Source organism: Punica granatum, chromosome 3 (genome assembly GCF_007655135.1).
Source record: "Punica granatum isolate Tunisia-2019 chromosome 3, ASM765513v2, whole genome shotgun sequence".
In the NCBI taxonomy this organism is placed as follows: Eukaryota; Viridiplantae; Streptophyta; class Magnoliopsida; order Myrtales; family Lythraceae; genus Punica; species Punica granatum.
The window spans coordinates 2,118,583-2,133,685 of NC_045129.1; the positions used below are offsets into that span (position 1 = coordinate 2,118,583).

Genomic DNA, 15,103 nt, shown 5'->3' on the forward strand with positions numbered 1-15,103 from the left:
GGATGAAATGTTTGAGCATGTTCATGACTAACTCATTGATTATCTATGCCCATATGTACATCAATTATGAATAAACTTTTGTTTTGCATGTATATAATTAATATAAAAATATATATTATGTAGAATAAATTTGTACTCAAACTACGTGGGGCTGGCCATATTGTTTATGGACATCACCATCAATATAGTAACTGATAAGCATTAGTCCTCCGTCTCAATAATTACATTAGTGAATTTAATAAAATATGTTAATAGTTCACCTCAACTACTATGATGTGGGAGTTGGAGTATGATTCACTACTTAATTTGTTTTTCCGACACGTCTTTTCGAAAAATTAATTACTCCCATCTACGTGATAACGAAGAAATATAATCTTGAATGGTAATAATAATATAATAATCAAAGGCATAAGTATTATCATAGAAATGTAGTCGGATTAAAAAATATAGATATAACCATAATCATTCAGTCTTAAGTACATAATATCTGTATATTAGTTCTTGCAAATATATATATATATATATATATATTGTTTTGAATTACAGTGAGTTTGATTTTGCAATAGAATCTTATTAAGGGATTACTTTGTGTCCTCATCATTTGATGAAAATGTTGACTGTTTGAAGATAATTATTAGTGATTAATTATAAGATTGCTTTTCATATTCAAGAAATTCATATTGATTAATGATGGCCCTGTAACACTGCAGACGAATCAAAGTATACACCACTATTGGGAAATAAAGAACATAGAAATATTAGTATAAAAAGAAATCACTAATTCTATTAAAGTGCTAAAGAATTAATTACGACCAGATTAATATTATATGGTTAATTTTTTGTTATTATTCGGAATCATTCAGTTGTATATATAAAAACAGGTAAATGGTCGTATCCAGGTCAATTTTATTAAGCCAGTATCCCTTGTTTCCATCTGATTTATTATATACACATATATAGCCCATTCCCACTGAAATATACAAAAAAATTGAAAAAATTTGATTCTTCATGATCTGCAAACAAAGAGAGCTTAGTATATACAACTGATGGACAGAGGGGATCTTCCTACTTCGAGCATTTTTGCAAATAAAGGAATTTCAAGTCTAATAAATAAAGAAACCAAGGAATTTTGCGAGTTCTTGTCCATTTGGTAGAAAGAAACACAAGCATGCTAACAAACTAAACATCCGATCATATTCTTATAACTAGTCATCATAGCAATTAACGAAGCGCTTGATTTTAAGAATTCAAAACTCGGTATCGATATTGACCCGGCAAAGGAAACCTTAAAATAGAGCAGCATTATATAATCTTATAATCACCAAGAGTACTAAAGCGCGATGTGTGATTCCCATCGGCAAAAGAGTGTTTAAGCACTTTCACTTATCTAACTTTATAATTTCCTAGTAGAAATTAATTAATCCGGCTTATATAAGATAAATGAAAGTTGAGATATAGTTATCTCTAGCTTACTGCTTACCCAATGAGGGTTGGATACACATACATGGAAAAACGTAAAGCATAAGACTGTGAAGATAAAGATTATAATACTTAAGAAAGGGGTTAAGTTCAGTAGAATTCACTTAGAATGAGAGAATATATATGTGTTTGATTTTCACTAATAAAATTATGTTATTAACTTTCCTTCTCCTATCTTTTATTATGTATGTTACAAGTCATCCACAAATCAGTCATATATATACCACTAAATTCAGCTGGGGCCATTCTAAGCAATCGAGTCATAAGATAAACCTCATCGACTTGCTCATGGATATTTCACTGAACCACCTTTATCTAGCAACATTGTCATTTGTCCTCGGCCGAGTCTAAATAACTAAAATGTGAATGAATACAGAGATAGTTCGAAAACTCTTTTCTTTAAGTAAAAGTTTCAACTTTGTGTTTTGTGAACATAGAAAATTCATGATTCAGGGGAGTTCCATTTATAATGGATTAACACAATCATTTGAACCTAACTAGATTAGTTGAGATTCATTAAATTCTCAGATACTATATGATACAATCCAAAACAAATGCATCCTACGCACATACGAATACTGTCGTATGGCCGAATCATATCAAGCAAGAAGTTCTACATGCACATTACGCGCAATTTATCATATTTACATCTTCGATACAGTTTATACGTACATTCCTAAAGGAGTTGGACTGAATCTACATAATAAATTTTCACTATTTATATTCTTGTAATAAGATACAAAAGAAAAGGAAATTCATCAAGTAATTCCTAATATACATCTCATTCTCATGATGTGGCCTCTCCATCTTCCTTCCCCTATCTTATGTCACTTCCCCTCCCCCCACACTGCTCACTTTCCCTCTGTAACCTCTCTCTCTCTCTCTCTCTCTCTCTCTCTCTCTCTCCCCCTCCCCCTCCTTCCTTCCATCACTTCTTCTGCTCACTCTCAGCAGTCAGCATCTACTCTTCTCATCGGCATCTCTCTCTCTGTGACATCTCCTTTGACTTGTTCATGAAATCTCCGGTGAACCCACCTCACGCTTAAATCCCTCCGGCCGCTAATACGACGACAGATATATAATCCGGTCAAAGAGACCAGCCGCCCCCTGATGGGCCCCTTCGATACTGCCGCCACCAGCGGCTCCTCCTCCTCCTCCGCTGGCGCCGGCAAGCCTCCTCCTCCTCCTCCTCCTCCCCATCTACAGACTGAGCTCGATGGCCTCCTCGTCGGCGCCGGCTACAAGGTCCGCAACTCCGACCTCCGCCACGTCGCCCAGCGCCTGGAGCGCCTCGAGTCCGCCATGGTCAGCTCCCCCTCCCACGTCTCCCACCTCGCCTCTGACGCCGTCCACTATAATCCCGCCGACCTCGTCTCCTGGGTCGACTCCCTCCTCTCCGAGCTGTCTCACCACCCGTCGTCCTCCTCCTCCTGCTCCTCCTCCCGCTCCCTCCCCGGCCCGTCGTCGGATCTCCCCGACCTCGACGACCTCATAGCCAGCCCCGGCGCCACCGCCCCCTGGCTCCACCCAGAGATGCCCCGTCAGCACGAGCCCCAGCAGCAGTTGATGACAGTGGTGACGGCCATGGAGGAGGACTCCGGGATACGGCTCGTCCACGCGCTGATGACGTGCGCTGACTCGGTCCAACGTGGCGACTTCCAGTTGGCTCGGACCTTGATAGATCAAATGAACGCCCTCCTCACACGTGTCAACACGGGATGCGGGATCGGCAAGGTCGCCGGGTACTTCGTCGACGCGCTCAGCCGCCGCATCCTCGGCGTGGGCTCGGCCCACGCACCCGCCCACGAGAACGAGATCCTCTACCACCATTTTTACGAGGCCTGCCCCTACCTCAAGTTCGCACACTTCACGGCCAACCAGGCCATTCTCGAGGCCTTCGAGGGCCACGACTGCGTCCACGTGATCGACTTCAGCCTCATGCACGGCCTCCAGTGGCCTGCTTTGATCCAGGCATTGGCCCTCCGCCCTGGTGGGCCACCATTGCTCCGCCTCACTGGGATTGGCCCGCCGTCCCCGGATGGTCGCGACACTCTCCGGGAGATTGGGCTCCGTCTTGCTGAGCTGGCCCAGTCCGTCAATGTCCGCTTCGCTTTCAGGGGTGTGGCAGCATCCCGGCTTGAGGACGTGAAGCCGTGGATGCTCCAGGTGGGCTCTAATGAGGCGGTGGCCATCAACTCAATTATGCAGCTGCACAAGCTCCTCGGTCCCGACCTGGCACGGAATTCCCAGAATTCCCCCATCGAAGCGGTTCTCTCATGGATCCAGGGGTTCAACCCGAAGATCATGACCCTTGTCGAGCAAGAAGCGAACCACAACCAGTCGGGTTCCTGGACCGTTTCACTGATGACGTGCGCTGACTCGGTCCAACGTGGCGACTTCCAGTTGGCTCGGACCTTGATAGATCAAATGAACGCCCTCCTCACACGTGTCAACACGGGATGCGGGATCGGCAAGGTCGCCGGGTACTTCGTCGACGCGCTCAGCCGCCGCATCCTCGGCGTGGGCTCGGCCCACGCACCCGCCCACGAGAACGAGATCCTCTACCACCATTTTTACGAGGCCTGCCCCTACCTCAAGTTCGCACACTTCACGGCCAACCAGGCCATTCTCGAGGCCTTCGAGGGCCACGACTGCGTCCACGTGATCGACTTCAGCCTCATGCACGGCCTCCAGTGGCCTGCTTTGATCCAGGCATTGGCCCTCCGCCCTGGTGGGCCACCATTGCTCCGCCTCACTGGGATTGGCCCGCCGTCCCCGGATGGTCGCGACACTCTCCGGGAGATTGGGCTCCGTCTTGCTGAGCTGGCCCAGTCCGTCAATGTCCGCTTCGCTTTCAGGGGTGTGGCAGCATCCCGGCTTGAGGACGTGAAGCCGTGGATGCTCCAGGTGGGCTCTAATGAGGCGGTGGCCATCAACTCAATTATGCAGCTGCACAAGCTCCTCGGTCCCGACCTGGCACGGAATTCCCAGAATTCCCCCATCGAAGCGGTTCTCTCATGGATCCAGGGGTTCAACCCGAAGATCATGACCCTTGTCGAGCAAGAAGCGAACCACAACCAGCTCGGGTTCCTGGACCGTTTCACTGAGGCATTGTATTACTACTCGACCATGTTCGACTCGCTCGAGGCAGCTTGCCCCATCCAGCCCGACAAGGCCCTCGCTGAGATGTACCTCCAGAGGGAGATTTGCAACATTGTGTGCTGCGAGGGGGCAGCTCGGGTCGAGAGGCACGAGCCTCTGACCCAGTGGAGGGACCGGCTAGGGCAGGCTGGGTTCAGGCCCCTACACCTCGGGTCGAATGCTTTTAAGCAGGCGAGCATGCTACTGACCCTATTTTCTGCCGAGGGGTATAATGTGGAGGAGACTGAAGGGTGCCTGACGCTCGGGTGGCACAGCCGGCCGCTTATCGCGGCCTCAGCTTGGCAAGCGTCACCGGCCATTGTTGGCCCTGAAATGGAGGCCAATAACGACCGCAATAATAACGATTAGGGATTAGTATGACAATAATTAGTTAATAATCAGTTGTAAAATTTAATTTTGGTTTTTGGAATTCACATCTTTCTTCCGATAATTTTCTTGTGGCAATGTAATGAGAGGAAAAGGAATTTTACTTCACGAGTCATACAAATATATCTTTCCTTCCAACCGGAGTCCGATCCAACAATATTTGAGCATGTTACATTGTGTTTTTTCATTTTCATTGGAGCATATACAAATCAAATCTACATCACAATAGACATTAATAGATTATTTCCACGTCGAATGGCTCCATTTTCATCTCTGGCTATGAATTGCGTTCGATTTTTCGATTAGTTCTAGATAAATTGGACTACTAGAATAAACTAGCTAGCTACACGAGTACGAATAAACTGTTGAGTATGTTGACGAAAAAAAAACATTAATTAATTAGGCTGTGCTTAGATCAATAATTCAAACTTAAAATATTTCAAAAGGATAAGCCAAAAAAGAGAAAAGAAAGTGGGATTGAAAGTGCCTCAAAATCGACCCATGATGTAACCCTTGATGAAAAACTAGAGTCGAATCGTGGGATCTCATCATTTTCTTTAACGAAAAGTCAAGTTGGTACATAATTATTATCTCTATTATTATTAACAAGAGTTAATTATTTTTATCAAAATAAGTTCCCAAAAAGTTAATCAAATCACTCCTTTTCTTTCTTTCTTTCTTTCTTTTTTTTCTCTAAATCTTAATATTCGAAAATCTAATTGAGTTGTAACTAATTCAGTTGAGCTGGGTTGCCCACTAAGGGATCAAGTTCTTTTAGTATTGATTTTCTTTATTTACAATATTTGAATTCGAGACTTTATTTATATGAAACAAGCGACGAACCGCTTAAACCAATGCATATCACTCCAAGTTTTTATTATTATAATAAATAGCTTATAAGCCAGATACATATACATATATTACTTTTTGATTGAGTCTGTTCCACTCCATATATGAAAAGAAATTGACTATTTCGATTTTGAATTGAAATTAGAATGAGCCATTTTGCTTTACATGGGTGAAAGGACTATGGAAACTAATCAAGAGGAAGTTTTGTGTTTGTGATGAATCAACCTTTTTTTTCTCCTTTTAGACAACAAACCTTTTTTTCCCCCTCCATTTTGCACAGCTGGAAAACGAAGAAAACTGTTTTGGAAAAAGTGTTTTGCAGCCAATAATCTCCCGTTTTCGAGTAATTAGACGGCTGGAAAGTGACCGAGGGGCTGCGACTTTTGGTCAGACAACCACATAATAATTTTCATGACAATTCCTTCTGTTCTTTCCCTTAAATCTTCAACCAATAAAAATAAAAACAATGAGATTAATCAGGATTTGAGAAAGAAAGAGCGAGACGTGATGGAAATTGTACATTACATGATACACATCTAGGAGACACTTCCTTTCTTCTTTTTCTTTTTCTTTTTTGAGACCGGCCACGGTACTAATTCTTGCTCAATAACGATCGATACTCTGCCCACAAGTGTATTCAACGAGTTATCAACCTTAGATACATCGTGATTATATTTTTTTTTTAGTCGAGAAAAAGTTCAAAAAGCCTACCAGAAAGGGGAAAACAGTAAAAAAAAGATAATTTGAACATTGGCACTCTATTATGTCAACAAAAGCGACCGAAATAGAAAATTCCTCCACTGGAAAAATTGACATAAATAAATAAAGCGGGTCCTAGTCTTATCACATTACTACTGCTGTATATTCAGTAGCTATAGATTACTCCTTAGACTGGAATTATTAATTTCTAGCTAGCCTAAAAGCATCGAAAGGAAAGCTTCGTTATCCCTAAGGTCTCGTGCTGATCTAATTATCATCGCAACCGAGCAGATAGTCGTGGATTAAAATGTGGACCGACTAATTATACTCCTTTGAGATCGGTTCGGGAAAAAAAAAAAAAACTCGTATGCAGGCGTGCATGTACGAATGAATGTATGTAGTTTGTTATCATGAGAGTGATAGTACACATGAAATACATGTTCTGGTGGTGGTCGGACCAATATGGGGCCCTCGACTTTGCCACATCAATATGCATGGTCTATTTTCAGCCCTCACATGCACGAGAAGATATATAGACAATCATTAACCCTTTTTAGGGTATCTCGAGCATACCATAAAGGCCTCGTTAATGACTGTGTCTCAATGTGGGGTGGGTGCTAGCTCAATAATTTCGATCGGTCAATCGAGTTATAAAAGGTCTTAAGGACATGCGCGGTCGTATTTTAGAACTTGAAAATTACCGGTCGTAACGAGTTTTACCTGCCCTCCCAGACATCCGAGCCGACATGCAACATTCCTCCACGACTTGAACAAGAGACATGAGTTACATCGTTCCACTCATAAAACTCGAGCTGGGAACCTGCTCACATACTGCTGTTGCATGAGTCGCTTTCTGTTCAGCTGGCTGACCCCGTCAAATAAAAAGAAGGCCGTATTTTGTCGAAAATTTACTGTCAGCAACGCTTTTTGTCTATTTAGCCAGACATACGATCACTGAGCACTCGTAAAAAGATGCATGGGTTATCATACGCTTATGTTATAATAAGAGAAATGAAGAACTACGTGCTAACTCAAAAGTTCGAGCTGTGAAGTACGTACACGCACCACTGTTAAGTTGTTAACCACTTTTTTGCTCGATTGGCTGACTTTCACTGCTGCAAGGCGATGTCAGGCGTGAAATTTAGTTAGAGATCAAAATTAAGGTGGGACCATGTCGAAGGAAATAATAGGGAGGGTCAGGAGAGGTCCGAGGTGGTCCCATGAAGGAGGAAGCCCAGTCCACACCACAGGCAGTGACCCCACAAGACTTCCCCTGCACTGTAGCTGTCCCCTCCTACTGGGTCTTACTGCCCTTTCTCCGTTCTGTAATTGTTTGTGGCTCTACCACTTCTCCCTGTCTGCTCACATATATAACACGTCGGCCTCTCGGACATTCCGGGCATCCTTTCCGTGCCAACTGCATCGATACCGGTTGCAAAGAATTATATGTCAAATCAGTATTTATGAAATGAAATTGAAAACTGCCAGGACGGATGATCGATATGATCTTAAGATACGAGTACGAGCATTAAAAAAAGTGTGAAAAATATCGCAAAATTTTATTGGAGGAGTTATTTGTTTTTCCTTTTTTACCCCTAATATTTTTTGGGTAATTAAATTATAAATTGCATGGTTTAACCTACGACAAATCTAGTTGCTATTTTTAAACCGAAAAAAATCTAGTTGCTATTTTTGGGAAGTCGGGGCGTTCCTAATGCATTGAGTCGAGCAGCTGAGAGAGAGGAGGTCTTATATGCCACAGTGGTATCGCGTAGGATTATATCACAAGGAAAAAGTCTTATATGCAACGATAGTACCATATAATAATATCATAATTCTGATTTTTAGTATGCAAATAAAAAAATTAATTGTTGACAAAAATAATTCATTATTAACAAAAATAATAATTTTTTATGTGCCTTGTCGACAAGACCTCACGTCACAAGACACATAAAAAAATTATTTTTTACCAATAATGAATTATTTTTATTAATAATCAATTTTTTATTTTTATTTATATATTAAAATTTAAAACGATAAATTCTTATTGACATGTACCGTATTACCGTTGCATGTAATTATGTTTTCTGAGAGAGGGGCGTGTGGGCTCACGTACCACGTGGAGGGCCCAATAAAACAAATGACGGACGAGGAGGATAGCCAGACGAAATTACTGTTTTGCCCCTCCCTCAGGTACAGTTTCACTCCGCAACAGTTTTCACTTTCACGGGCATCGGATTCGGATCTCCGAATCAAACCTGTGGGCCCGACTGCAAAGTGGTCAGCTTACTCACGTGCAAGTCCCCTTCCCCACGTGCGCATGGACAGTGACGTCCGGCCCCACCTCAACTTCATGGAGTGAATTTGCTTCTTTGACAGAGACCTTTCTCAAATCGAAGGAGAGGAAGACCCCCACAGTCTCAACCCTCTCCCCCAAAAACAAACGGATGGTTATTCCGTGTCGAACTCATCGGTCCAGTCGGAAACCTGTAACCGGTATAACGAGCAGTTCCGACCCTATGAACCCGGTATAGATCAACCATAACAACCAAGCCGACTCCACGTATATATCATATCTGAATGAATGGCGAAGATATTATAAGATAAGAAAGTTCTGTGTGGACGTTGAATATACGTATGTGCAAAGGAGTTTTCCTCGACGGACTGCCCACGCTCGGGCCCACAAACACCATAGCTGAGACGGTAGATGTATTAGGGTTCCATGAATATAATGTGGATCCTATATCATATCCCTCCTCCTAGCACTTAGGTCTACGAAAGTAACGCCATTGATGTTGACCCCTCCAAACCAGAGTCCTATGATTTCTGCGTAGGCGTGGCCCATTTCTTCCTTACTTACCGGGAAAAATGGGGTTTGATTTTCCAAATCCTTTTCACAGGAATAGGGCGCATTCGGTTTTCGAATATATCAAATATGCGTGGATAGTAATCTCTTTTTAAGGTCTTAAGTTCGGCAAAAATCGTACATAAATAAATTAACGGGAAGTCGTTAAGTTAAAGCTAAATATGGAGCATCGGAGGGGGACGTTTCGACCTATGGGCGCAATTAGCTCACTGGTCAAATTGCACTGTGACGTCTTTGGTCTTCATTTTCCAGATTCCCAAGAGATTTTCTTACCGTCCTTTTCAACCTTTATACTATATTTCTTAATCACATCGTGTCCACACATGATTATTGCATGATCAGCGATCAAATCACGATTTTATGCCGACCTAATCGCGGTCCAGATGGACCAGTATACTGCTTGCCGGATATCCGGGTAGCCTTGGCCATAAGACTAGGCATTTTATAAGTGAGGCTGAGTCGAAAAAATTAGGCCGCCGACCCAAATTATCCACCGAGCTTGTGGCAAGACTCGGCGGAGAGATTCATAAGATGAAGATTATGCTTAAAAAACTAAAATGAATAATTCTCCGGGGGGTCTTGGATCGGGTTAGACAAACATTAGTCTCACCCTATACGGGCTGGCCTTGGGAAACATATGGACCGAGGCCGGTTCAGTTCAGCACATTACCAAGCAGGGGCGCAGCCAGGATTTTCATCCAGGGAGGGCAAAAATACTAATTTTACATTTTGGACAAAATTTAAAAAAAATCCAAAGTTCAGGGGGGGGGGCAATTGCCCCCCTTACCAATTAACTGGTTCCGCCCTTATTACCAAGAATACTTCTCGATCAACATCATGACCGTGCATTCAGTAAAATGATGTCCGACTTCCGACCGAAAAAAACACGACGAAATACTTAAATCTGTATGATGAGCCCAGTCGAGCTTCATCATATTGGCCCTAATAAATCATAATCTAAAAGATAAAAAGAAGATACTAGAGTATGAAAAAGAAAAGTTGAGGGTGATAAAATAAGAAAGAGAAAAAGGTTATGGACTAAATTACAATTTATAATAGATGGTGCACAACAACTGGAGTATATAGTCCAGTCCACATCCTTACTGATAAGTCCAAATCTAATGGGCCAGCAGGTATCCAAATCACAGCCCAAATCATATGCGATGGCCTAAAAGATCAATCAGGATAGTATACATAGGTAGGGTGACCCATCTTACATCAATTTCGAAGGTAATGATAATGCGATTTCTGCATGCATGTTAGACGAATCCAGAAAATTAGGTCAGAGGATTTTGGACTGGACAATAATATATCTGCTTGAGAAACATTAAACTATATAGTGTGTGTATATGCTCTTTCGTACATCGTGCGTCTATATCAGGTCGTTTCACCTTTAACACATGGGATATGATATCGGTGAAATCAAATCAATAAGGTAACTTCAAAGCCATGCATGCTCCATGCATGCATGATCATGATCTGACATGCCATGCGTATGGTATGGTCCTAAAGTATATGCATCCCTCATTCGTTGATTATCTACATAGTGAACCGGCAGATCGATCAACTAAATTGAAGGGAATAAATCAAAGGAAAGGCCAAAAAGCCATATAAGTCCAATCTTCAGATTTTCTTGCAATGAGACAATGCACATCATGTCCTGACTACAAGCACTCACTTTTCCATTATGCCCGTTTTACCCCTCCCTAGATTAATATTTGACATACAAATGGAATATTAATAATGTCGAAGAAAATAAAACTCAAAATTTTACTACAAAGAAGAAAAAAACCTATCTAGCCCTAATATGCAAATATAGTGATGATGTTAATTAGAATTTCAGAGTAATCTCACTTCCATTACTCTCCTCATTGTCATCTCTCAAGTTGCTTAATCCTTTCCTCTGATCTCCACCATTCTCACCGCTGGTGTCGCCCTTCCAGCTGCTGCTCTCGGACTTTCCATCCTCGATGCTCTCTGACTGGTCTCCTGTGCCCCTCATCCCGGACTCTGGCGAGCTGTGTGTCTGGGACGTGGCCTTGTAGACGTGGATCTGGTGATGGAGAGGGTGATGGTGGATCTCGTGGTGAGGGGTAGACGGTGGAGGGCCGGCACTGGTGTAGTATTCCTGGGCAGGGACAGTGGGCGTGCAGTAGTGTGGGGGAGCGTGAGACGCTGGATGTGCGCCGTAAAGGGCTGGACTGCCGCCATGTGCCGCAGCTGCTGCTGCTGTGGCATACTCGGGTGGCACCCAGATGCCTCCAAGGACTACGAGCTGAGGGGTCGCGGCACCTGTGGCTTGTGGACTAGGACTTGGCCGTCGAGTGTGAAGCCTATATTTCTGCACATAATAAAGCCGGGAACATCTATGAGCCAAAACTCGTGAAAGATAGAATTAATAAAGTAGATGAACATGTTTATTTCAGAAATCCTAATAATTAATAAAAGAACATGAGTAGTCTCATTGAATATCGAACTTAAAAGCTCTAGATTATCTGGAGAAGACATGCACCACTGCATTACACATATAATTTCGGGTAGACCAACATGTTTTGACGAATCATATATAGTTTACAGTTGATGTTTTCTGGTTTGCCAAATCAAAATTACTATATGAAGAAACATCGATATATATATGTATATATGTACATGAAATCTTGGTTGGGCGTTTCTGTTTGGATGTAGTACGTACGAGAAGAAGGTTGCATGTCTGCATTACAGTACAAAAGATTAAATAAGTATTCCAATGATACCTGGTGTTCCACCGAAAAAAAAAATAGTAAAATTACTTTGTGCTACTGCTATTAGACTCATTTGCGAGAGACAACATGTACTATGTTTATCGGATATCAGTATTTTTCGTGGATCCAATATAAGTTATCTTTTGTAACACGCTCGGTTCGGATTCCGTAATTATTATTTCTTGGTACGCATACGGGATTAAAGTATAGGATGGAGGAGGGAGGAAGAGAGAGAGAGAGAATACTGTAATACCTGCAAATGGCTTTTAACTTCATCATTGGTCAAACCGTCAACCTTCATCAGCTCCCTGATTTGCTTTGGAGTGGCCACTGTTGGTCAGTCAAAGTTCAGACCATCACTATCCAATTCAGTTATACACAATCATTACAGTACAATAGTAATATTTTGGGACCACAAGCTTATGAAACCATAATCATTACTTTATGATCATTTTCAAGACAAAACCAATCATAAAGCTATTAACATTATTATTATTCCATGATTACTGCTTCCTACCTTGAGAACCGCCAAGCATCTGAAGGGCATTCACGAATCTGCGGTGCAGGTCTGGTGACCAACACCTTCTCGCCTTCCTATGAGTTTGAGGGTTCGTAGAACTGGTCGTGTTAGCAGCTGTATTGGACACCACCGGTTGCCCTTCGGGAGAGCTCCCAGTTGCCTTTGCCTGCTCGATTACCATTCCGTTGATGATATTGCCACCCTTAATGGAGTTAGTGTTGTTGTTATTATTATCTCTTCTGGGGCATAGAATTCCATTCTCGGTGTCGGTGTACTTCTTGTCTTCCATCTCCTTCTCATTAGAAGCTAAGGCCAGTTCAGGAAGGGCCTGGAAGGTTGGGTTCGTGCTCATGTTACGGTCCTTAGAGAATGGGAGGAAAGCACCTCCATTCCTTGGTTTATTGTCCAGGGCCAGTTTAGGGCTAACATTGAAACCGATATCGATTTCTTTTGGCGGCGAGGTGATTGTGCCAGTTTGTTGCTTGGTCCCATCGCTTGCCTGGCTCCATAACTGAGCGGAAGTCATCCAATTTGCCTTGTCAGAGAGATTGCTTGATGTCTTTTCGGTGCCTTCGGAGGGTGATTTCTTTAAGGGTATGAACTCTTCAAGAACAGGCCGTGGCCCTTGGTTGGCTCTGTATGCTTGTAGCTGTTGCCTTGAAGCTTCTAAGGCTGCATGAGAGGGGATATAAAACTTTTAAGATTTATACTTCAGATCAACTTAGAAACACATCCCAGGGGAAGAATTCACAACTCCGAGCAGAAATTTATATGACAAGTAAGGAATTCTAGGTACTATAAATTCAAAGTGAAGATTCACAAAAAGGCAGTCTCTAACTTCTATAAATGAAAAGAGAAAATGAAAAGGGCAAAAGCAAAAGATTATGAACAACATATGAATATATATATATATATATATAGCACTGTAAAATAAGCAGAAAAGATAGTCGAAAAAATCATATTCAATTGCTGCATTTCAAGGTGGATGACTCCATCCCCAAGTTTCATTGATCAAACAAATATATGTTCAAGATTGGAGAAGAAGTATTGAGCCTGCCAATTAAACAATATGAGTCATATGAGCTTATATTACATATAGAGATGAAGCGGGATAACAAACAAATTCAAGTAATCTCATGAAAAATCGACCTGGATGGAAATGACGAATAACAACAGAAATCCAAGAAAGAATAATCATGAAATATCTGCTAGGTCGACTTATCAGCCCAAAACCACGATATTGGGAAGAAGATAGGAAAGTTTTTGCTTGTTACTCCGATGGAGGCCGGTAGTCCAAGCACACACATACCGTTGGTGAGGAGCTGCATGCAGAGGGGGAGCTCGCGTTTGAATGCATCGATCTTGAGGCGCTCCTCCTCGAGGCGGGCAAGGAAGTCCTCGAGCTTCTGTGCGGGGTCCACCGAGGGCATAGCAGCTTGTTGGTCCCCAAAGGATTTCAGGAGCATGGAGTAGCTATGGGGCTTGCATTCGAGGCTCAGTTCTGAGGGAGAAGCCATGGTGTGGAATTGATAAGTGATGAACTCCGTGCAACCTTGATATTGATCAATAGTGCAGGCAGCAAAAAACTATATATTATATATTATATGTATATTCCGAAAGAACAAGCTAAGGTTTATATGTCGGGTCGTGTCCGAGAGAACATATATGAATGAGATATGGTAAATGGAAGGATATGTGGGAACAAACAAGAGCAAAAGAGGATTTGTGGACTACTCTTCCCTTTTCTAGGATTTGATGATGATCAGTTTTAAAGAGGGAGAGAGAGAAGAGGGGGAGAGAGAGAAGGGGCAGGCAGATAAAGGGAGAGGATGGTTGTTTGTGAACACAAGGAGGATTCGAGGGAGGATCGACCCTTCTTTTCTAGGGGGAGTTCAAGGGAATAAAGTAGGTTTTCTAGTGAGAGATAGATAGAGATGTGAGAAAAGTAAAGTAAATTAAAGGCAAAGAAGATAATAAAGCCACGGGGATGGTAACTTCTTCCAACAAAAACAAAAGCCCCCCAACAAAAAGTAATTAAAATCGAATAAACGTCTAGATAAAAAAAAATTGAGGAATTACTCATCGAGTAAACTCGTGTTACACGTATCATCTATATATAATATATAATACATGAAATAATTCACCGGAAGTCACCATTCAAGCTATAAAAAAATCCCGAGTTTCTCAATATTTGATTTTTCACACTTCTAATTTATAAACATTAATTAAGTGATTATAATATCCATTAACTATAAGTAACCTCAATAGGTAGTTTAAATTAATTATCCCATTATACTAATTAATGCACCATAAATCAAGTAAAATTGTTATCTGATAATTTATCCGTTGTATGTGATAATTGAAGGATTCCTTAAAACCTACCACCTATACTAAAAAGGTAATCGTAAATTTCTCATTAAG

At 42.0% G+C, this 15,103-nt stretch overlaps 2 protein-coding genes across 2 annotated transcripts; one reads left to right on the forward strand and one right to left on the reverse strand.

The window, feature by feature from the left end:
• Positions 1-2,317: 2,317 nt before the first annotated feature.
• LOC116200713 (DELLA protein GAI-like) lies at positions 2,318-5,150 on the forward strand. The gene has a single exon (XM_031531571.1). The coding sequence runs from the start codon at positions 2,590-2,592 to the stop codon at positions 4,987-4,989; it is 2,400 nt and encodes a 799-aa protein (XP_031387431.1). The 5' UTR covers positions 2,318-2,589; the 3' UTR covers positions 4,990-5,150.
• Positions 5,151-11,007: 5,857 nt separating this feature from the next.
• Positions 11,008-14,532, reverse strand: LOC116201982 (myb family transcription factor EFM). The gene is made up of 4 exons (XM_031533479.1): positions 13,992-14,532; positions 12,680-13,354; positions 12,416-12,492; positions 11,008-11,762 (listed from the first exon to the last, which is right to left on the reverse strand). Exons 1-4 carry the CDS (start codon positions 14,197-14,199, stop codon positions 11,253-11,255), a joined length of 1,470 nt encoding a protein of 489 aa, XP_031389339.1. The 5' UTR covers positions 14,200-14,532; the 3' UTR covers positions 11,008-11,252.
• Between the last annotated feature and the right edge of the window lie 571 nt (positions 14,533-15,103).